Raw genomic sequence first — 25,023 nt, forward strand, 5'->3', positions numbered from 1 at the left:
CAGAGCCAACGGCTAACAGAGCAGCTGCAGGGGCGCATCAGCGAACTGGAGGCAGAGCTGGCAGAGCAACAGCACCTGAAGCACCAAGCGATGGATGAGAATGAGTTTCTGCGAACTGAGCTGGATGAGCTGAAAAAGAAGAGGGAAGACACGGAAAAGGCCCAGAGGAGCCTTACGGAGATCGAGAGTGAGTACAAGTGAGGCAGCAGTGGGGTCTGTTATAACTATGTGCGATTGGATAGGGATATTCAGCATGGAGGATAACCTAGCTAGAAGCACCGTCTATCGCGGGTGATCTATAGGCCCTGTGGATGAGGGTGGAAAGGAATGGGCTGTCTTAGACGTTCTGTAAAGGATACTGGCTGGGAGGAGTGTGTGTGCAGGATGCTGAGGATTGCCCAAAAGGGCCTACTGCAGAGATGGTACAAGGGAGATGTGCAAGAGATCTGAGAGAGATGTCCTATTTTTGTTTAGGTGGCTGAGTGATGCATTGGTTATTAAGGATGCTACAGGAGCTATTGGCAGTCATGTGATAGCAAATGGGTATGAGTTATGAGGAGAACAGTGGAGGAGCACTAATGACAATTGATGTTGGTACTGGTAGCTTGAGTTTGTGTGCAAGCATGGGCTGCAGACTAGTGTAAGAGCATTGGCAGTAAATGACTGGTGTGGTACACGAGCTGTGGGGCTAGTATGGGGACCGGGTAGATGCACCGGTTGCTGTGTGAGATGTAGCTGCGCAGGCTATGTAGGATGAATGTGGGAGTGAAGGCTGAAGAAGGAATAACCATATGTGAAGGATTGCTATAGTAGTATATGCTGCACGATAGCGTATAGAAACCCCAGGTTCTAAGAATTAATTTAGGAGCACAGGTTGTAGAGTATAGAAACAGTGGGTAAGAACACTGTCCACAGCAACGTAGTTTAGAATTACTTAGTTCGGAGGATTGGTGTTGGAGCACTGACCAAAGGGTATAAAGTGCTATAGAAGTACTTGGTCTGGCGAGTTTAACTTGGAGCACTGGCCACAGGGTAATATGTTAAAGTACTTGGTGTGTAGGATGATTTGAGTGGCTCTGACTGCAGGATCGAAGTAGTAAATGAAGGGAATAGATGTTGCAGGTTGTGGCTTTGAGTTGCTAGCCATTATTACCTGAAGGAGTGCTATTGCCAGTGTTAGCTTTGCGATTAGCAGCTGTGGAAGAAATCAGGGTTTCTGTATGCTGGCGACAGCATGGTATATGCTGTGTTTGTATGTAGAAGGTTGATATATGGCTCCCCTATGACAAGCATCACTGTCCCTGGAGCAGAATGTCAATATCTATGGTTGCAGTAGAGCGCAAACCCTAGAGTTCTTTCTTGGCTTACGCAAGTGGACTTACCTTTAAAAATATCTCACTGATCCTGTGGCCTTATCTATGTCTGGAGAGAGTATTGTAATGTAGCATTTATATAGTGGTTCATACCCAGTAGGAAAGTGAGGGCCAAAGCACATTATATGCAGGGCCACTGGCATGCAATTTTGAGCTTTTGTGTTTTTCCGCATAACTATTTATTAGCTGCATTTGCCAGAATAACCATTATCTGCTATATAATCTGCAGATTTAACAAAAGCAAATTTGTTTGTAGGTCAAACAGATCAAAAGTTACTGAAAACATGGCTGCCAATGTTGCCACGATGTAGAAGATTTGTCCAAAGTTTGAATAGTCACCTTTCTGTTGCGTACTGCTGTATTTGAGTGTTTAACCGGTACTAATGAGGTAAAACCGTTGCCTACCCAGGGTTGGCATGTGTAAAAATGACAAAGGAACAAAGTAATACTGTCACAAAATGACCCGTTGTATGCCTCAAAATTTGCCTTTTCTTGCAGCACAGTTAAGTCAAGCATGCTGCATAATTTGGTCCGCCTTTGATGCATAATTCCTGTGGATAGGTAGAGCTCTACACCAGGGGGAGTGCATGGTTAGCTAGTTGAATCTTGTGATGTTATGTGAGAGGAGTTTTGATGCTGTGCTTGAGTGACCAGAAAGTGTTCTTATCTTGTCTTGAAGATGAATTACAGAGTAAGAGTGGTCAGTACAGCCAATCCATATGACACCATGTGTAAGGCAGAGGTTCTGTCCAGAGGGGAAAATGATACTAATTGGACACAGTTTGTGACATGACTTATGCTTTTCGTAAAGGCAGGGTTACTGCCTTTAGCTCTGCAAATGCACCTCATGAGCAGGGATAGAAGTGGAAAAGCAATCCAGGTTGGCAACCTCAGCAGAGACTACACAACTTCTAAAGTCCCAGACGCTAAGCCGAAACACACAACATTTTTAACAAGGGTTTGCATACAATTCCCCTCACCTATTTCTGACGACTTGCCAATGTGGGTGAGCACCTGTATGCTTTCTCTTTAATTACTAAGCTAAGTTGCTAAGTGTTTTCCAATGCTTATTCTTGGCATAGGCAGGTGATCACTTTTAGAGGAAAGAGCCATGTTCTAAGATGTTCCCAGGACGTTCCAGTTGTGGTTGTTTTAGGACTGTGAACATTAGGACCCCGCAGAGATTACGCGATCATTCTGCGAGGTTTTAAGGTGTGGTCATTAATGGTTATGGTATAACGTGCAGTCAGTTGAATGTTGCTTGCTTAGGAATAAAGATATTGACTACAAGCTCTGTGTGTGGCATGTCCTTGTGCATGCTCCAGGGATGAGGAAGACGTGACACCAGTAAACTTAAGCTGTTCGATATTTTGGTGGCATTGCGTTCTAGAAGACAGCTGCCTGATCCATGAAGGTCTTGCCATTGGTGAACTCAATCTTTGTTTTGAGCTTTGTCCCTTTTGTCCCACTGTCCTTAGCAGTGTTTAAGAACCGAAAGAATGACTCCAAGTTATGTGCATGTTCTCTGACCTCTTGCCTGTGTTACATTGTGTTTCAGGGAAGGCAGTTGCCAATGAGCAGCGATATACCAAGTTGAAGGAGAAGTACACAGAGCTCGTCCAGAACCATGCCGAACTTCTTCGCAAGGTAAGAACAACATGCTAGGAAATTACAGACTTCAGTTAAAGTGCGCCAAATTGGGCTTCATATCACCTATGGACTGTCCTCACAACTACACAATCTTCTCTGCTGCACTTTCTGATCTACACTGCTTGCAGAAAATGTATTTAACATTGTAGGCAATTATGATTTACCTACCACATTTTCCATTTTCAGCAGCTACTAATAGAAGTTGTCTGCATTGGACTTACGCATTCACTCTCAAAGACACATCAGTGTTAACATGTATAACTTAACATTTATGCAGAGCTTATTGTCATGGGATTCGGACTAAAGAGTAGAATAAATATCCAGGCACATCTAGGATCCCTCGGGCTGTATCATGACGGGTCTGCCTAGATCTGAGTGTCTGGTTATTTTCGTGCATGAGGTGTCTAAATTTCAAATCCTACTCATAATTTCTGTGAATTAATGCATGAACTGTAAACAGTGTGCAGGGTTTGCTCTTCTCTGTATCAAACTTGTTCTTTCTGAAGTTCTTGAGATTCTGAGTTATATGTTTTAACTTCAGGCTCCCAGCATACAAAAAAACTGTTGTTCAGCTCTGCTCCAAACCACCATGATACAACCCATTATCTCTACTTTTAAAAATATTTTTACAAAGAAAATATGCCTAAAGAAGCCAACATGTTCGATTTAGTCTCTTTAGTTTGGTTTAAAAAAATAAACGCAGTTGGCCAAACTGACGAGGTTACATTTTTCTGAAAACACCACTGTATTAGATACTTTTTAAAACCCAAAATAAAGGGACACTCTTGCATCTAATAGGCGGACCAAACTGTGCTATTTAGACACTGCACATTTAAGAAACTCCAGAGGCTGCCAGTATTTCCATCATGCGGGTCAGAAATAAATACTGTGGAAAGTTCGCTAAGTGTATCACCTTTTTGCCATTGCCTTTGGAAACCAGGTAGTGGGAGGTTTGTTTATGGACTCAAAGAGAACACCCATTAAAGAGAACTAGGGTAATAGGTAAGTAACTTTTCCTTGTGTTACGCGATTTTATCTGATACCTGCCCTCTTGTATGCAGATGATTCAATCTTGAACGCAAAAACGGGTAACCATGAAAAACATTGCAAAATAAATCAATTAAATATCAATACAGGAAAAACTAAAATCATGACCTTCAAGACAAACGGTAGGAAGAGTTTTGTCTTCCATATAAATAGCTCAGCCTTGGAAGAAGTGGAATCCTTTAAATATCTGGGGGTAGTAATTAATAGAAATTTCAACTGGTCTACATGTATTGAAATTACCCTGGAAAAAGCAGAGGCGTCTGTCAAAGCCAACACAAGATTGGTCAGAAAACATTGGTATCGATTTTCTAACTATTTTGATAGTTTTCCAAAGGTAGGAAGTCAAATCTCTTATGGTGCAGAATTTTGGGAATTGGACGAGTAATTGCCATGTTGGGCGTTTTGAGAGGAAATTCTGGAAAACAATCCTCAACCTCTTGAAAGGATTTCCCACGGCTATCCTGGTATCATATTTGGGCTACACTTCTATAGGAGACAAATGCCAGGTGGCACCTTTCAAATATATCTTCAAAAGACTAAAGTCCTGCCAAAACAACCCGGTCGATTGGGCCTAGGGTGGACACCAAGGCTTCCTTTTCAAAACTCTGGCTTAAAGACAGTAAGAGACTTAAGTATTATCACAAGCTCCAGGTAATCTCCAAACGATCTCGATGAGGCAAGTAAACTTCATGCTAACTAAACAATGCATGTGTCTGTCAAAAGAAAGGAGAATGGGTGCACTGTGTAATTTATCCCATATCATATCCATCATAAGAGGATGTTCGACTCCTCACCAAATGCACAACAGTACCTAATCCTACTTGTTAATCAGAACGAAAACAGGTTGTTTGCCCTGGCAATAAGAGTTGTTTACTGCGAAATGAAATATTGAAAGGAAGAAACACTGCAGTCTCTGCCAAATGCCTGTGTTGCGCCATAGAAGACTTGGGCCATTTATTGTTGGAGTGCCCTAAGTACATCACTATAAGATCGAGCCCAATTGGTAAGCTGCTCCACAGAGAACAGTTAGATGAGCAGGATGAACAGATCTTTTTTCTCCTAAGTGACTTGTTTATGCAAGCAATAAAACCAGCTGGAATGTTTATAAGGAAAAGCTGGAATGTGAGAGCAAAATTGGTCCAGACAGGGAACTTTGTTAGCCTTCTCAGTATCCCTTAAAACACACTATCCAGACCTGTGTTTATTTTATATTTTGGTGAAGACCAGGCAAGCATAGGAAGGAGGGCTTTAAAAAAAAAAAAAAAAAAAAAAATCATATTTCATGACATTTTTTAAACTTGATTGGTTTAAATACATTGTTTTGCTTTTTATCTGCTTATAATATGTATTCTTGTGTACCAGGTATTCTTGCTTTGCATTGTAGTCTGAAAACACTGTTAATAAATTCACATTCTATGGTATGCATAAACAATAGAATAGAGTATCAAACTAACCTATGCTGAAACCCTAGGAGGGTTCCAAGGACAGTGGTGAAGATGGTAAAAAGATTACTTTGCAAATAAGTTACACAAAAAGGCCTGACTTACTAGAGTATCTGTTCTGAACTCAAAATTTAAGCAGTAATGCTTTCCATGGGTAATAAACTTTGAGCTTCCGCTTTTCAAATATATGGAATCTACACGTTCTGCATCAGGACAGCAGTAGCTGCTGTGCCACATGTAGATTGAGCCTTGATATTACCCGGAAGGGGTTTGGTAGGATTTGGTAGCAAGTGATCATGCAATAAACTAGCCATTTCGCTATGGTTTACTTTAAATAAGTAGGTACAGTGCAGGCGGCATCATAATTTACAAATAACTGCCTGTACTGTCTAACAGGTGTGTTCTTAGCCGATTAATATTTCGGAACCCTTTTTAACATCTAGAGTATGAAGTGATTTTTCTTCCAGAGATGAATGTTTCGGAAAGAAGGCTGGGACAAGATTGTTTAATTTAAGTGAAAATCCAAAATTCTTTAAACTGAAAGAAATATGGGTTCTTAAGGAAACTTTGTTACAGTGGAAAACCGGATATAGTTCCTCCGAACACAGAGCCTCAAGCTCAGTTACCCTTCTTACTGTTTTATAGCTACAAGCAGTTTCACTTTCCGCGAGTAGTATTGCAGGTCTGTCTTGTGCATGGATTCAAAAGTAGGACCCATAAGCATGTAAAGGATAATCTTAAATTGCCATCTTGTGAAAGGTCTCCTGAAAGAAGGAAATACTTTCCTCTTGTCCACAACAAAATCCTTCAATGTTAGGATGTTGAAAACGGTTTGCTGACAAGGGGTTTCAAAATACAAGATATTGGGCCCACCTACTTCTGAAGGCACCATGTAGCAGTAAATACACATGCATGCTCTTGGCTTCTAGTGTTGGTCTTGGAAGATTACAACTTGTTTTTCTACAGGGAAGTCTCTATGAGTCACAAGCTCTTGGTGACTCCTCTCAGGTCTTTAATGTGCATGTTTATTGACTCCACTGCTAGATTTTTTTTTATCCACCATCTTTTTATCATGCAAGTCAGCATGCTCCCTGTCTGGATGAGTTCGTTGGTTCCAATCGCTGCCTCAGAGTCCGTTACTTTCTATCCCATGTAAGAAGACTGTTTGATGCATTTCTTCAAATGGTGCTGATTCCATTTCTCAAGTGTTTTGCTGTTGTGTGGCTGGGTTTCTTGAATGGTGCTTCGGATCACTGCATGCTCAGGACTACCCTTTGGAGAATGAGCACCCGAGCTAATGGATTGGATGCCTTTCAGGAGATGCCCACAGAGCCATCCTCAATACCCCGGGGCTAACTTACACGGCGTCTGCCATTTTTGCCTCTCTGTAACTGTTGTTCTGCCTTTCACAGGAAGAAGACTGCACCACTGCAGAGACTGATAGTAGGCCCGCGGCAGGATGGCCAAATCCTCTGCAGAGATGCCAGATAACTATGGTGAGGCCGATCCCTTCAATGCTGAGGAAGCATTGTGTGAACTGCCTGGTCTTCCAGCACTCCAACGTCTCGGAGTCAAGGAAGAACTCATGGAGGAAGAAAAGCAGGCTCCCAAAGATGCTCCATCCACCTCAGTAGGCCCCGTCCATTCTTAAAGACCATGCCTTGTGTGGGTACCTTCGATGCCCACACTCACAAACAGCAGCATGTCAGAGTCAAGTCCCTCCACTCCATCTGTGGCAAACTGCTACCATTTCCAGTGTGCCACTGCTCTCCAGCACTAGTCAACACTGAAGAAAGGCCTTGGAGCAGTGAAAAGACTCTTCAAGGACCTTGACCACCCTCCAGACAGGAATGCCTAAACCACACCCAGGCCATGATTTTGCTGTTGCACAGTCTGGGGTTCACAATGAATGCCACCAAGACACAAATGAAGCTGCTTCCAATTCAGCCCTTCTTAGAGTCTGTACTCGACTCTGCTGTGGGCAAAGCTGTCCTCAGCCCGGAAAGGGTGCAAGCATTCTAGCAGCTTCTCCCTCTTTTTCAACTACTCCTTCCACTTCAAGTTAGTACATTAATGTACCTTCTGGGAATAATGGCTTTATGCATTGCCCTAGTGCTCCATGCCAGACTAAATATGTGCCCGCTTTGGGAACGCTCCTCAAGCCAGTGATTACAAGTGGAGGGTCAGTTGGAAGATCTAGTGTTGATAAGGTCCAGCACTCACCTCTCTCTGCAGCAGTGGAACAGCACCATCTGTTGGAGGGCAGGCCCTTTTCAGATCTTGCAAGTGACCATCACCATGGACGCATCTCATCAGCTGAGGAGCACACCTCAATGACATGATAGTTCAGGTCTGTGACCACTTCATCAAACGTGTCTCCACATCGCCACATGGAACTGTTAGCCGTTCATCTAGCTCACAAATTCTTTCTTCAGCAGATTCAAAGAAAGGTAGTCCTGGTGCACACAGACAACATGGCCACCATGTTCTACCTACAAAAGCAAAAAGGCGCTCCCTCCCCTAATCTATAGGCCCTAGCACAATGAATCTCGCACTTGGCCATCATCACTAAGTCAGTCTCCTGGCAGAGTATCTTCTGGGAGTGGACAACAACTCTGCAGACCTGCCCAACAGGATGCAGCAACAGGTCCATGAGTTGGACCTCCATCCTCAAGTCCTAATCCCTTACTTCTTGAGATGGGGCACCCCAAACTTGGAACTTTTAGCCGCACACAAAAACACAAAATGCTCAAAATATGCCACTTGGTTTCCACTCCTCCAATCCATGGCCAATGCTCTGTGAATGAATTGGACAGAGATCTTTGTGTTAGCTTTTGTTCCTCTTCTCCTGATTCCTTAGTTGGTCATGAAGCTGCAGCAGACATCCCTCACCCTCTTCCTGGTAGCTTCAGCTTTGGCCAGACAACCATGGTTCTCGACTCTTCTAGAAATTTCCATCGCTCCCTCACGAGAAGCTCTTCACCAATCCAGACCTTATCCCACAAAACCACAACAAATTCAGACATCCAGACAACTCAACCTCAGAATTTGGCTCCTGAGGTCCTAGAGTTTGGTTACATTGACCTACCTCATGAATGCATGGACATACTCCGTGAAGCCCATAGGCCCACAAGACACACCTTCTATACTGCTAAGTGGAAGCGGTTTGTCCACTACTTTACTCCAAAGCACATAAACCCTCTTACGGCTACGGTGCAAGATATTTTTTGCTACCTCCTATACTTACAAGAGTCAGGGTTAGGCTACATGTCAATCCGGCTATATTTAGCCACCAATGCTGCATATATGCAAAACAGGGAACACTCTTCCATTTTCAAAATTCCTGTAGTGGAGGGCCTTAAGCTTGTCCTTCCACCATGTGTTCCCCCAGCCGGAATATCAGTGTTATCGTCACCAGACTTAAACACCCCCACAACCTCTTCCACTGCCCTCAATGAGTCACTGCATTCGTGCCCTTTGCAGTTTCTCTCTTTGATGCCTTGCCTTTCTGGTAGCTATAACGTCTTTAGGATGTATTAGAACTACATATCCTTGCATTGCAGGACCCGTCCTTCCAGGTGAATCAGGTCAGAGTGGGTCTTCGAACCAATTCAAAATTCTTATCCAAAGTGGTCTTCTCATTACACCTTAACCAGGCCATTGAGCTTTGAGTCTTCTTTCCACATCCAGACTCGGTAGCATAAAGGACATTTCACACACTTGATCTCAAGCATGCTCTTGTATACTATATTGATAGAACAAAATCCTTTGAATAACACAGCTGTTTGTGGCCTTTTCACAGAGTTGTAAAAGTCGTCATTTCTAAGGCAATGATTGCCAGGTGGGATTGTGAAGTGCATCCATACCGGTTACACAAAAGCTAAAAGAACCCTACCTTCCCACCCCAAGTCACACTCCACCCGCAAACAAGGTGCTACTATGGCCTTTCTAGGGAATATACCAATAGTAGAGATTTGTAAAGCTGCCACATCGTCCACCCCACGCACTTTTGCAAAGCATAATTGTGTGGACATTCTTGTTAGGCAGCATGCTGCCTCTGAACTCTGTTTTAGACCTCTTCACCATCCACTGGCTAGTCACCGCTTAGGGGAGTACAGAAAACAACAGGTGGCCAATGCCATAAGCTCGCACATCCAATAAAGTCTGTAGACAAAGTACTAGAAACAAAATCCTGTATATTAGGGTGACAGCCTGGTGTAACACCCAACCACCAAGGGTGTTGAAGATGCTGACTAAAATAGTCGGCAATAATGAATGTCAATACAGTATAGACGAGGGCACACCATAAGTAGTTCAGCATAGTTCGTCCAAGTGGAAAGCAACTGAAAGTTCAAAGCCACGTAGTTGGTGATGATAAAGTTTTATTCTTATCAAGGTGTAATCGGTCCAATACACAGTTTACAGCCGACATGTGTTTCGTCACATTGACTTTCTCAAGGCTAATGTGGATATGTGATCATAAAATGTCCAGTAGTAAGGACAAGATGCGTTACCGCAGTTAATGTATGGATCAGCATTTAAGCCATCCAAGGCAGATAGAGTCCTCATGTCGAAAGCGCTAATATCAAAATCTCAAGGTATACAATTCGGAGAATGACCATGGTAAGCCTTATTGTTTTGTTGGCCGTGCTCTTAGGCATCGGGTTCACATCGTAGCTGTGCTTAGGGGAGTACTGCTTTATAGTTGATGCAGAGCATGTGTGTCTACAGCCACATATGCTATGAACGGATTATGTTACGTACCCTGTAAGCATACGTTTGTTTCATATAGTGCTGTAGATGTACATGCTCCCGCCCTCCTCCCCCCAGAAGCCATTGTTTGTTACAGATCTCTTTTACGTAATACTATTCTCTCTCTATAGGCCTGGACTCTATTCATTTCAGCTCACTACTCCATTCCTACTCTCACCCGTCGGGCGAAAAACAATTTAACAACAGTCTGTGTCTGTAAGGAAATGCCTCCTTGGCATGGTTGCCCCCTGACTTTTTGCCTTTGCTGATGCTATGTTTACAATTGAAAGTGTGCTGAGGCCTGCTAACCAGGCCCCAGCACCAGTGTTCTTTCCCTAACCTGTACTTTTGTATCCACAATTGGCAGACCCTGGCATCCAGATAAGTCCCTTGTAACTGGTACTTCTAGTACCAAGGGCCCTGATGCCAAGGAAGGTCTCTAAGGGCTGCAGCATGTCTTATGCCACCCTGGAGACCCCTCACTCAGCACAGACACACTGCTTGCCAGCTTGTGTGTGCTAGTGAGGACAAAACGAGTAAGTCGACATGGCACTCCCCTCAGGGTGCCATGCCAGCCTCTCACTGCCTATGCAGTATAGGTAAGCCACCCCTCTAGCAGGCCTTACAGCCCTAAGGCAGGGTGCACTATACCATAGGTGAGGGTACCAGTGCATGAGCATGGTACCCCTACAGTGTCTAAACAAAACCTTAGACATTGTAAGTGCAGGGTAGCCATAAGAGTATATGGTCTGGGAGTCTGTCAAACACGAACTCCACAGCACCATAATGGCTACACTGAAAACTGGGAAGTTTGGTATCAAACTTCTCAGCACAATAAATGCACACTGATGCCAGTGTACATTTTATTGTAAACTACACCCCAGAGGGCACCTTAGAGGTGCCCCCTGAAACCTATCCGACTATCTGTGTAGGCTGACTAGTTTTAGCAGCCTGCCACAAACCGAGACATGTTGCTGGCCCCATGGGGAGAGTGCCTTTGTCACTCTGAGGCCAGTAACAAAGCCTGCACTGGGTGGAGATGCTAACACCTCCCCCAGGCAGGAATTGTCACACCTGGCGGTGAGCCTCAAAGGCTCACCTCCTTTGTGCCAACCCAGCAGGACACTCCAGCTAGTGGAGTTGCCCGCCCCCTCCGGCCAGGCCCCACTTTTGGCGGCAAGGCCGGAGAAAATAATGAGAAAAACAAGGAGGAGTCACTGGCCAGTCAGGACAGCCCCTAAGGTGTCCTGAGCTGAAGTGACTCTAACTTTTAGAAATCCTCCATCTTGCAGATGGAGGATTCCCCCAATAGGGTTAGGATTGTGACCCCCTCCCCTTGGGAGGAGGCACAAAAAGGGTGTACCCACCCTCAGGGCTAGTAGCCATTGGCTACTAACCCCCCAGACCTAAACACGCCCTTAAATTTAGTATTTAAGGGCTACCCTGAACCCTAGAAAATCAGATTCCTGCAACTACAAGAAGAAGGACTGCCTAGCTGAAAACCCCTGCAGAGGAAGACCAGAAGACGACAACTGCCTTGGCTCCAGAAACTCACCGGCCTGTCTCCTGCCTTCCAAAGATCCTGCTCCAGCGACGCCTTCCAAAGGGACCAGCGACCTCGACATCCTCTGAGGACTGCCCCTGCTTCGAAAAGACAAGAAACTCCCGAGGACAGCGGACCTGCTCCAAGAAAAGCTGCAACTTTGTTTCCAGCAACTTTAAAGAACCCTGCAAGCTCCCCGCAAGAAGCGTGAGACTTGCAACACTGCACCCGGCGACCCCGACTCGGCTGGTGGAGATCCGACACCTCAGGAGGGACCCCAGGACTACTCTGATACTGTGAGTACCAAAACCTGTCCCCCCTGAGCCCCCACAGCGCCGCCTGCAGAGGGAATCCCGAGGCTTCCCCTGACCGCGACTCTCTGAAACCTAAGTCCCGACACCTGGGAGAGACCCTGCACCCGCAGCCCCCAGGACCTGAAGGACCGGACTTTCACTGGAGGAGTGACCCCCAGGAGTCCCTCTCCCTTGCCCAAGTGGAGGTTTCCCCGAGGAACCCCCCCCTTGCCTGCCTGCAGCGCTGAAGAGATCCCGAGATCTCTCATAGACTAACATTGCGAACCCGACGCTTGTTTCTACACTGCACCCGGCCGCCCCCGCGCTGCTGAGGGTGAAATTTCTGTGTGGACTTGTGTCCCCCCCGGTGCCCTACAAAACCCCCCTGGTCTGCCCTCCGAAGACGCGGGTACTTACCTGCAAGCAGACCGGAACCGGGGCACCCCCTTCTCTCCATTCTAGCCTATGTGTTTTGGGCACCACTTTGAACTCTGCACCTGACCGGCCCCGAGCTGCTGGTGTGGTGACTTTGGGGTTGCTCTGAACCCCCGACGGTGGGCTACCTTGGACCAAGAACTAAGCCCTGTAAGTGTCTTACTTACCTGGTTAACCTAACAAATACTTACCTCCCCTAGGAACTGTGAAAATTGCACTGTGTCCACTTTTAAAACAGCTATTTGTGAATAACTTGAAAAGTATACATGCAATTTTGATGATTTGAAGTTCCTAAAGTACTTACCTGCAATACCTTTCGAATGAGATATTACATGTAGAATTTGAACCTGTGGTTCTTAAAATAAACTAAGAAAAGATATTTTTCTATATAAAAACCTATTGGCTGGATTTGTCTCTGAGTGTGTGTACCTCATTTATTGTCTATGTGTATGTACAACAAATGCTTAACACTACTCCTTGGATAAGCCTACTGCTCGACCACACTACCACAAAATAGAGCATTAGTATTATCTATTTTTACCACTATTTTACCTCTAAGGGGAACCCTTGGACTCTGTGCATGCTATTCCTTACTTTGAAATAGCACATACAGAGCCAACTTCCTACATTGGTGGATCAGCGGTGGGGTACAAGACTTTGCATTTGCTGGACTACTCAGCCAATACCTGATCACACGACAAATTCCAAAATTGTCATTAGAAATTGATTTTTGCAATTTGAAAAGTTTTCTAAATTCTTAAAAGTCCTGCTAGGGCCTTGTGTGTTAAGTCCCTGTTTAGCATTGTCTTTTAGAGTTTAAAAGTTTGTTAAAAGTTTGAAATTAGATTCTAGAAACAGTTGTAGATTCTTAAAAAGTATTCCAACTTTTAGAAACAAAATGTCTAGCACAGATGTGACTGTGGTGGAACTCGACACCACACCTTACCTCCATCTTAAGATGAGGGAGCTAAGGTCACTCTGTAAAATAAAGAAAATAACAATGGGCCCCAAACCTACCAAAATACAGCTCCAGGAGCTTTTGGCAGAGTTTGAAAAGGCCAACCCCTCTGAGGGTGGCAACTCAGAGGAAGAGGATAGTGACTTGGAGGACAATTCCCCCCTACCAGTCCTATCTAGGGAGAATAGGGTCCCTCAAACCCTGACTCCAAAAATAATAGTCAGAGATGCTGGTTCCCTCACAGGAGAGACCAACACCTCTGAAATCACTGAGGATAGCCCCAGTGAAGAGGACATCCAGTTAGCCAGGATGGCCAAAAGATTGGCTTTGGAAAGACAGATCCTAGCCATAGAGAGGGAAAGACAAGAGATGGGCCTAGGACCCATCAATGGTGGCAGCAACATAAATAGGGTCAGAGATTCTCCTGACATGTTGAAAATCCCCAAAGGGATTGTAACTAAATATGAAGATGGTGATGACATCACCAAATGGTTCACAGCTTTTGAGAGGGCTTGTGTAACCAGAAAAGTGAACAGATCTCACTGGGGTGCTCTCCTTTGGGAAATGTTCACAGGAAAGTGTAGGGATAGACTCCTCACACTCTCTGGACAAGATGCAGAATCTTATGACCTCATGAAGGGTACCCTGATTGAGGGCTTTGGATTCTCCACTGAGGAGTACAGGATTAGGTTCAGGGGGGCTCAAAAATCCTCGAGCCAGACCTGGGTTGACTTTGTTGACTACTCAGTGAAAACACTAGATGGTTGGATTCAAGGCAGTGGTGTAAGTAATTATGATGGGCTGTACAATTTATTTGTGAAAGAACACCTGTTAAGTAATTGTTTCAATGATAAACTGCATCAGCATCTGGTAGACCTAGGACCAATTTCTCCCCAAGAATTGGGAAAGAAGGCGGACCATTGGGTCAAGACAAGGGTGTCCAAGACTTCAACAGGGGGTGACCAAAAGAAAGGGGTCACAAAGACTCCCCAGCAGAAGGGTGATGAGACAACCAAAACTAAAAATAGTAAAGAGTCTTCTACAGGCCCCCAAAAACCTGCACAGGAGGGTGGGCCCAGAGCCTCTTCACAAAACAATGGGTACAAGGGTAAAAACTTTGATCCCAAAAAGGCCTGGTGTCATAGCTGTAAACAGCATGGACACCAAACTGGAGACAAGGCCTGTCCCAAGAAAGGTTCCACTCCAAACTCCCATCCAGGTAACACTGGTATGGCTAGTCTCCAAGTGGGATCAACAGTGTGCCCAGAGCAAATCAGGGTCCACACTGAAGCTACTCTAGTTTCTGAGGGTGGGGTGGATTTAGCCACACTAGCTGTCTGGCCGCCTAACATGCAAAAATACAGACAGCAACTCTTAATTAATGGGACTAGAATAGAGGGCCTGAGGGATACAGGTGCCAGTGTCACCATGGTGACAGAGAAACTGGTTTCCCCTGGCCAATACCTGACTGGAAAAACTTACACAGTCACCAACGCTGACAATCAGAGAAAAGTACATCCCATGGCAATGGTTACTTTAGAATGGGGAGGGGTCAATGGCCTGAAACAGGTGGTGGTCTCCTCAAATATCCCAGTGGACTGTCTGCTTGGAAATGACCTGGAGTCCTCAGCATGGGCTGAGGTAGAACTAAAAACCCATGCAGCAATGCTGGGTATCCCTGAACTGGTGTGTGTGAAAACAAGAGCACAATGCAAGGCACAGGGTGAAAAAGTAGAGCTGGAGTCTGGAAAAATGGCCCAGCCTACCAAGAGAACAGGAAAGTCAGTTGGGAAACCAACTGCAACACAGCCAAAGAAAGGGAACCTCTCTTCTCAGGAAGAAGTTCTGCCCTCTGAGGGAACTGAGCCTTTGGAGCTTGAACCTTACCAGGTTGAGCTCTTAGGCCCAGGGGGACCCTCAAGGGAGGAGCTGTGTAAGGGACAAGAAACCTGTCCCTCTCTTGAAGGCCTTAGGCAGCAAGCTGCTGAAGAGTCCAAAGGCAAGAAAAATGGAACGCATAGGGTCTATTGGAAAGATGGACTCCTGTACACTGAGGCCAGAGACCCCAAACCTGGTGCCACTAGGAGAGTGGTAGTGCCTCAGCTGTTCAGAGAGTTCATCCTAACATTGGCCCATGACATTCCCCTTGCTGGACATTTGGGACAAACCAAGACGTGGGAGAGGTTAGTCAACCACTTCTACTGGCCCAATATGTCCAACATGGTTAAGGAGTTTTGCCTCTCCTGCCCCACCTGTCAAGCCAGTGGTAAGACAGGTGGGCATCCAAAGGCCCCCCTCATTCCACTTCCAGTGGTGGGGGTTCCCTTTGAAAGAGTGGGTGTGGACATAGTTGGTCCACTAGAACCTCCCACAGCCTCAGGAAATATGTATATCCTGGTAGTAGTGGATCATGCTACCAGGTATCCTGAAGCTATTCCCCTTAGGTCGACTACTGCCCCTGCAGTAGCCAAGGCCCTCATTGGTATCTTTACCAGAGTGGGTTTCCCTAAGGAGGTGGTGTCTGACAGAGGTACCAACTTCATGTCAGCATACCTAAAGCACATGTGGAATGAGTGTGGAGTGACTTATAAATTCACTACACCTTACCATCCACAAACTAATGGCTTAGTTGAGAGATTCAACAAGACATTAAAGGGCATGATCATGGGGCTCCCAGAAAAACTCAAAAGGAGATGGGATGTCCTCCTGCCATGTCTGCTTTTCGCTTACAGGGAGGTACCACAGAAGGGAGTAGGGTTCTCACCCTTTGAACTTCTGTTTGGTCATCCTGTAAGGGGACCACTTGCCCTTGTTAAAGAAGGCTGGGAGAGACCTCTCCATGAGCCTAAACAGGACATAGTGGACTATGTACTTGGCCTTCGCTCTAGAATGGCAGAGTACATGGAAAAGGCAACCAAAAACCTTGAGGCCAGCCAACAACTCCAGAAGTTTTGGTATGACCAAAAGGCTGCACTGGTTGAGTTCCAACCAGGGCAGAAAGTCTGGGTTCTGGAGCCTGTGGCTCCCAGGGCACTCCAGGACAAATGGAGTGGCCCTTACCCAGTGCTAGAAAGGAAGAGTCAGGTCACCTACCTGGTGGACCTGGGCACAAGCAGGAGCCCCAAGAGGGTGATCCATGTAAACCGCCTTAAACTCTTCCATGACAGGGCTGATGTGAATCTGTTGATGGTAACAGATGAGGATCAGGAGGCAGAGAGTGAACCTCTCCCTGATCTTCTGTCATCAGACCCAAAAGATGGCACAGTAGATGGAGTGATCTACTCAGACACCCTCTCTGGCCAACAGCAGGCTGATTGTAGGAGAGTCCTACAACAGTTTCCTGAGCTTTTCTCCCTAACCCCTGGTCAGACACACCTGTGTACCCATGATGTGGACACAGGAGACAGCATGCCTGTCAAGAACAAAATCTTCAGACAGTCTGACCATGTTAAGGAAAGCATCAAGGTGGAAGTCCACAAGATGCTGGAATTGGGAGTGATTGAGCGCTCTGACAGCCCCTGGGCTAGCCCAGTGGTCTTAGTCCCCAAACCTCACACCAAAGATGGAAAGAAAGAGATGAGGTTTTGTGTGGACTACAGAGGGCTCAATTCTGTCACCAAGACAGATGCCCATCCAATTCCAAGAGCTGATGAGCTCATTGATAAATTAGGTGCTGCCAAATTTCTAAGTACCTTTGACTTGACAGCAGGGTACTGGCAAATAAAAATGGCACCTGGAGCAAAAGAAAAGACAGCATTCTCCACACCTGATGGGCATTATCAGTTTACTGTTATGCCCTTTGGTTTAAAGAATGCCCCTGCCACCTTCCAAAGGTTGGTGAATCAAGTCCTTGCTGGCTTGGAGTCCTTTAGCACAGCTTATCTTGATGATATTGCTGTCTTTAGCTCCACCTGGCAGGATCACCTGGTCCACCTGAAGAAGGTTTTGAAGGCTCTGCAATCTGCAGGCCTCTCTATCAAGGCATCCAAATGCCAGATAGGGCAGGGAACTGTGGTTTACTTGGGCCACCTTGTAGGTGGAGGCCAAGTTCAGCCACTCCAACCCAAGATCCAGACTATTCTGGACTGGGTAGCTCCAAAAACCCAGACTCAAGTCAGGGCATTCCTTGGCTTGACTGGGTACTATAGGAGGTTTGTGAAGGGATATGGATCCATTGTGACAGCCCTCACTGAACTCACCTCCAAGAAGATGCCCAAGAAAGTGAACTGGACTGTAGAATGCCAACAGGCCTTTGACACCCTGAAACAGGCAATGTGCTCAGCACCAGTTCTCAAAGCTCCAGATTATTCTAAGCAGTTCATTGTGCAGACTGATGCCTCTGAACATGGGATAGGGGCAGTTTTGTCCCAAACAAATGATGATGGCCTTGACCAGCCTGTTGCTTTCATTAGCAGGAGGTTACTCCCCAGGGAGCAGCGTTGGAGTGCCATTGAGAGGGAGGCCTTTGCTGTGGTTTGGTCCCTGAAGAAGCTGAGACCATACCTCTTTGGGACTCACTTCCTAGTTCAAACTGACCACAGACCTCTCAAATGGCTGATGCAAATGAAAGGTGAAAATCCTAAACTGTTGAGGTGGTCCATCTCCCTACAGGGAATGGACTTTATAGTGGAACACAGACCTGGGACTGCCCATGCCAATGCAGATGGCCTTTCCAGGTTCTTCCACTTAGAAAATGAAGACTCTCTTGGGAAAGGTTAGTCTCATCCTCTTTCGTTTGGGGGGGGGTTGTGTAAGGAAATGCCTCCTTGGCATGGTTGCCCCCTGACTTTTTGCCTTTGCTGATGCTATGTTTACAATTGAAAGTGTGCTGAGGCCTGCTAACCAGGCCCCAGCACCAGTGTTCTTTCCCTAACCTGTACTTTTGTATCCACAATTGGCAGACCCTGGCATCCAGATAAGTCCCTTGTAACTGGTACTTCTAGTACCAAGGGCCCTGATGCCAAGGAAGGTCTCTAAGGGCTGCAGCATGTCTTATGCCACCCTGGAGACCCCTCACTCAGCACAGACACACTGCTTGCCAGCTTGTGTGTGCTAGTGAGGACAAAACGAGTAAGTCGACATGGCACTCCCCTCAGGGTGCCATGCCAGCCTCTCACTGCCTATGCAGTATAGGTAAGCCACCCCTCTAGCAGGCCTTACAGCCCTAAGGCAGGGTGCACTATACCATAGGTGAGGGTACCAGTGCATGAGCATGGTACCCCTACAGTGTCTAAACAAAACCTTAGACATTGTAAGTGCAGGGTAGCCATAAGAGTATATGGTCTGGGAGTCTGTCAAACACGAACTCCACAGCACCATAATGGCTACACTGAAAACTGGGAAGTTTGGTATCAAACTTCTCAGCACAATAAATGCACACTGATGCCAGTGTACATTTTATTGTAAACTACACCCCAGAGGGCACCTTAGAGGTGCCCCCTGAAACCTATCCGACTATCTGTGTAGGCTGACTAGTTTTAGCAGCCTGCCACAAACCGAGACATGTTGCTGGCCCCATGGGGAGAGTGCCTTTGTCACTCTGAGGCCAGTAACAAAGCCTGCACTGGGTGGAGATGCTAACACCTCCCCCAGGCAGGAATTGTCACACCCGGCGGTGAGCCTCAAAGGCTCACCTCCTTTGTGCCAACCCAGCAGGACACTCCAGCTAGTGGAGTTGCCCGCCCCCTCCGGCCAGGCCCCACTTTTGGCGGCAAGGCCGGAGAAAATAATGAGAAAAACAAGGAGGAGTCACTGGCCAGTCAGGACAGCCCCTAAGGTGTCCTGAGCTGAAGTGACTCTAACTTTTAGAAATCCTCCATCTTGCAGATGGAGGATTCCCCCAATAGGGTTAGGATTGTGACCCCCTCCCCTTGGGAGGAGGCACAAAAAGGGTGTACCCACCCTCAGGGCTAGTAGCCATTGGCTACTAACCCCCCAGACCTAAACACGCCCTTAAATTTAGTATTTAAGGGCTACCCTGAACCCTAGAAAATCAGATTCCTGCAACTACAAGAAGAAGGACTGCCTAGCTGAAAACCCCTGCAGAGGAAGACCAGAAGACGACAACTGCCTTGGCTCCAGAAACTCACCGGCCTGTCTCCTGCCTTCCAAAGATCCTGCTCCAGCGACGCCTTCCAAAGGGACCAGCGACCTCGACATCCTCTGAGGACTGCCCCTGCTTCGAAAAGACAAGAAACTCCCGAGGACAGCGGACCTGCTCCAAGAAAAGCTGCAACTTTGTTTCCAGCAACTTTAAAGAACCCTGCAAGCTCCCCGCAAGAAGCGTGAGACTTGCAACACTGCACCCGGCGACCCCGACTCGGCTGGTGGAGATCCGACACCTCAGGAGGGACCCCAGGACTACTCTGATACTGTGAGTACCAAAACCTGTCCCCCCTGAGCCCCCACAGCGCCGCCTGCAGAGGGAATCCCGAGGCTTCCCCTGACCGCGACTCTCTGAAACCTAAGTCCCGACACCTGGGAGAGACCCTGCACCCGCAGCCCCCAGGACCTGAAGGACCGGACTTTCACTGGAGGAGTGACCCCCAGGAGTCCCTCTCCCTTGCCCAAGTGGAGGTTTCCCCGAGGAACCCCCCCCTTGCCTGCCTGCAGCGCTGAAGAGATCCCGAGATCTCTCATAGACTAACATTGCGAACCCGACGCTTGTTTCTACACTGCACCCGGCCGCCCCCGCGCTGCTGAGGGTGAAATTTCTGTGTGGACTTGTGTCCCCCCCGGTGCCCTACAAAACCCCCCTGGTCTGCCCTCCGAAGACGCGGGTACTTACCTGCAAGCAGACCGGAACCGGGGCACCCCCTTCTCTCCATTCTAGCCTATGTGTTTTGGGCACCACTTTGAACTCTGCACCTGACCGGCCCCGAGCTGCTGGTGTGGTGACTTTGGGGTTGCTCTGAACCCCCGACGGTGGGCTACCTTGGACCAAGAACTAAGCCCTGTAAGTGTCTTACTTACCTGGTTAACCTAACAAATACTTACCTCCCCTAGGAACTGTGAAAATTGCACTGTGTCCACTTTTAAAACAGCTATTTGTGAATAACTTGAAAAGTATACATGCAATTTTGATGATTTGAAGTTCCTAAAGTACTTACCTGCAATACCTTTCGAATGAGATATTACATGTAGAATTTGAACCTGTGGTTCTTAAAATAAACTAAGAAAAGATATTTTTCTATATAAAAACCTATTGGCTGGATTTGTCTCTGAGTGTGTGTACCTCATTTATTGTCTATGTGTATGTACAACAAATGCTTAACACTACTCCTTGGATAAGCCTACTGCTCGACCACACTACCACAAAATAGAGCATTAGTATTATCTATTTTTACCACTATTTTACCTCTAAGGGGAACCCTTGGACTCTGTGCATGCTATTCCTTACTTTGAAATAGCACATACAGAGCCAACTTCCTACAGTGTCCATGTGCATCCAAGAGCAGAGGGGGGAGTCACAGAGACCTTTTGACTCAATAGACTTCTTCAAAGAAAACAACTTTTAATCGTCCAAGCCCAACACTAGATTGCGGGAGTATGCAGAGCATGTCAATCTACAACACTATGTGCAACTAACAGATGATTTTAGGGTAAGTAACATAATCCTTTGATGTCAATGTTGGGAAGCAAGAGGATCAGAAGAAACACATAGGTAAATAGTCCTCTATCAATCTATAGAAAGGATATTGCCTCTGGATGTAGGGTCTGAGAAACTGGATGTAAAGGCGTGGCATATTGCCTTTCCTCCTATTGTGGACAAGTCAATTTACAGATTGCTCCCCTCATCAAAGTTGTTTTGATGCACGCCGTCTTGTACCACCCATTTGCAGTGGCGGCCCGTCCTTTAGGGCAGAGGGGCCATGCCCCCCCACCTTTTGCCCCTCAAGAAGAGTGTCTGTCAGGCTGAACAAAGGTCAGCCTGACAAACACTCTTCATTTTCAGCTCAGACAGCCAGGAGTGAGCCATGTGCGATTTGCGCAGACTCCTGGCTGCCTGAGCTGAACTTTGCTGGGCTGAGGAGGTCACAGCTCCTATGGGCGTGACCTCCTCGGCTCAGCAAAGGTGCCTCGAGGCCCTCCCCTGGGTGACAAGCTAAGTGTCACCCATTGACACTCGTCCTGGGCGCTTCAGGTTTAAGCCCTGAAGCGCCCAGGGAGAGTGTCAATCAGTGACACTTCGTCACAGAGTGGGGTGGGGTCAGCAGTCTCACTGACCCCATCCCACTCTGTGACGAGGCTGGGACTGCTGCCTTCCCCTAAGGTCAGCCAATGAGGGAAGGCAGCAGTCCCAACCCTCCTGGGACCTGGAGGCTGAAGGTAAGTGTGTGTGTGATGTTTTAAATTGAATGTTTGGTGCACACGTGCATGTTTGAGTGTTATGAGTGTTGTTAATGGATGTGCGTGTGTGAGTGTCTGTGTGTGAAAGAATGTGTGTGTGTGTGTGTGTGTGTGTGTTTCCCGCCTGCCCCCCTCCCTCCTAAAGTTGCCGGCTGCCACTGCCCATTTGTGGTGTTCTAAAAGATGCCCCTGAAGCTCATCCATTCTCCTGTTCTGTACACCTAAAAAGAGTATTGCTGTTAAAGAAATGTTCTTCGGCAGGGCCCATTACCAGATCTGTTGTGCTTCCCTTGAAGGATCGTTTACCCAGTTGCTTATTGATCTATTATATGGTAGTTGTTCATTTGACTTGGTATTGAATTAATATTGTTTTTGTAAAGCAAACATGGATGGAGGGGAAGACTTCAGAGCCAGAAGAATCACCATCAACTCAAGCATGTTCATTTGGTTCAACTCAGTTGGATATAGTCTGTCCTTAGCTGATATATCTTTCATGTAGGCTACACAGCCTTTCAGCAACACATCGGTGACAACTGGGACAGGGGTGGGAGGTTCATGGAACAGGACTTACCACAGCATAGTCAATATCTTGTACAACTACCCAAGAGACCGAGTTGACAAGTCGTTGTGTGTTAATCCATCATCAGTCCACTCTCTCCTGATACCACTGATCCTCCAGGCATTCTTTAATTGGCCACCTCTTCACTGGGAAGTACCAAAATGCATGAAGTTATGCTGAACAACAGGGATATTTGTCTGGCATATGGATCTGTTATTGCCTTCAGAGAAACAATCTTCAAACGTATAGATTATTTTTTCCTCAGAAGGAGGTACTTTTGCTTGCAGCTTGTGTGTTGTAGCTCCCAAGTACTGTTTTCTTTGCACTGGGTGTAGAATTGATTGTGATGCATTGCTCAGAAGACCCAAGTCACAGAGAAGAGCCTTTATAACATTCATGAAGTTTTTAGCTTTGGCTTTCAGTAGCCTACCATCCATGTGTGGGTAGACAAATACTCCCGGATTCCACAGCTCCAATTTTCACACCACAATACATTTGGAAAATACCCTCGAAGTTGACTTCAGACTGAACTAGAGAACTTTGGTGGTGACAATGAGCGTGTTCCTCTTGAATGTACAGAAAATTCTCATGTGTCTTGGAGATGGGGATGTGTAACTCTTCCGCTATGTCTAGCTGATGGAAATGTCAAAATACTAATCTTGCAGGTCTGTTGATGCCATCTAATATCTTTGGTGAAGATGAAGATATACTTGATGAAGAGCCAACATGCAGAGTTTTTCTGTTTTGACACATTTTTTGACATGTTTTAGGTACAGGATTGAACTAAGTCCAGGCTTTTGCACTTACCTGAACTGAGAACTAACGGGAGTAAATTTCCTTTGTTCTTCTGAAACTTGGGGACTTTCTCAATAGATCTTTTGCTAAAAAGAATTTTCTCTTTGTCTTTGAGGCACTTCAAGTGTAGACATTTCAGCAATTTCAGTGGAATGGAAGGTGGGGAAGAATAGAAACTGATTCTATAACCAGAGTTGATAATATTTCGGGAATCTGCTCTTGGCCAGAGATATTCTACTCTTTATTGATTTTGGGCAAATTCTATTGACAGAGAACTAGAATTTCATTAAAGTAGGGCTTTTGTGCTTCTCCTCTATGGCACACATGCCTTAAAAATCAAATTCATATAGTTCTATAAATGCACTTTGTAGGAAAGTGCTACTGTTGGCATGGTTACCCCATACATTTTGCCTAGTGTAGATGCCAACTTCGATTCAAATATACTGGGATCCTGTTAACAATGCCCTAGCACCAGTTTTGTTTCCCAGAATCTGTACCTTTGTTTCACAATTGGCACACCCCTGGCACACAGTTAAGTCCCTTGTAAAATGTACCCATGGTACCAAGGGCCCTGTGACCAGGGAAGGTCCCCAAGGGCTGCAACATGTATTCTGCTACCCTAGGGAACTCCTCACCAAGCATATGTACACTGCCTTTGCAGCTTGTGTGTGCTTGTGGGGAGAAAAAGGCAAAGTCAACATGACACTCTACTCAGGGTGCCATGCCCACAAGCCACTGACTGTGGCATAGGTAAGACACCCCTCTAGCAGGCCTTGCAGCCCCAAGGCAGGATGCACTGTACCACAGGTGAGAGCATAGCTGCATGAGCAATATGCCCCTACCGTGTCTAAGTCCATTCTTAGACATTGTAAGTGCAGTGTAGTCCTATTCAGTGTATGGGAGTTTGTCATTACGAACTCCACAGTTCTATAATGGCTTCACTGAATACTGTGAAGTTTGATATCAAACTTCCCAGCACAATAAACCCCCGCCGATACCAGTGTGGGATTTATTGAAAAATGCACCCAGAGGGCATCTTAGAGATGCACATTGTATATTAGCCAAAGTGCTAGTGCAAGACTGACCGGTCTGTGCCAGCCTGCCACTTTCAGACAAGTTTCTGACCTTTGTGCTCTCTGTGGTCAGAAACAAAGGCTGTCCTGTGTGGAGGTGCTTCACACCTCCCCCCTACAGGAACTGTAACACCTGGCAGTGAGCATCAAATGCCCAAGCCTCGGATTACAGTGCCCCAGGGCACTCCAGCTAGTGGAGTTGCCTGCACCCCTGACAAAACCCCACTTTTGGCAGCAAGTCCGGCAGGAAAATTAGGGAAAGCAGGGAGTGACTGCCGCAGCCAGGACCACCCTTAAGGTGTCCAGAGCTGAGGTGACCCCCCTCCCTGCAGAATCCTCCATCTTGGTTTGGAGGACAGGGACCAATTGAATTAGGTTTGTGCCCCCCTCCCAAAGCGGACACAAGGAGGGTGTAGCCACCCTCAGGGACAGTAGCCTTTGGATCCCCTGGCGATTCTGAGCAAGGTCCCCCCCCCTGGTTGACCTCTCCACCCCTCCACGACGACGCCTGCAAACAGAAACCCGAGGAACCCCCCCCCCCCCCGACCGTGAAAGCTCCAGATGAAGATATCCGACGCATAAAGATACCACTGCACCCACAGCCTCTGAGTGACACCCGGGGTCCCCTCATAGAGAATCATTTGGAGGAGACCGGACACCTTGGGAGTTATTACAACTTTGGAGGAGGTGTTAATCTGTCCCAAATGTGACGGATATACCACCAGCCGTATTACGAGTTCCATAGGATATAATG

General features: G+C 46.6%; 1 protein-coding gene across 1 annotated transcript in view; it reads left to right on the forward strand.

The window, feature by feature from the left end:
• Positions 1-25,023, forward strand: part of HIP1 (huntingtin interacting protein 1) — a 375,550-nt gene that overhangs the window by 177,317 nt on the left and 173,210 nt on the right. The window contains exons 14-15 of the mRNA XM_069226771.1: positions 4-187; positions 2,932-3,020. Of these exons, the coding sequence (XP_069082872.1) occupies positions 4-187; positions 2,932-3,020 (273 nt within the window). The remainder of the gene's footprint in view (positions 1-3; positions 188-2,931; positions 3,021-25,023) is intronic.

Source organism: Pleurodeles waltl, chromosome 3_2 (assembly GCF_031143425.1).
Source record: "Pleurodeles waltl isolate 20211129_DDA chromosome 3_2, aPleWal1.hap1.20221129, whole genome shotgun sequence".
Lineage (NCBI taxonomy): Eukaryota > Metazoa > Chordata > Amphibia > Caudata > Salamandridae > Pleurodeles > Pleurodeles waltl.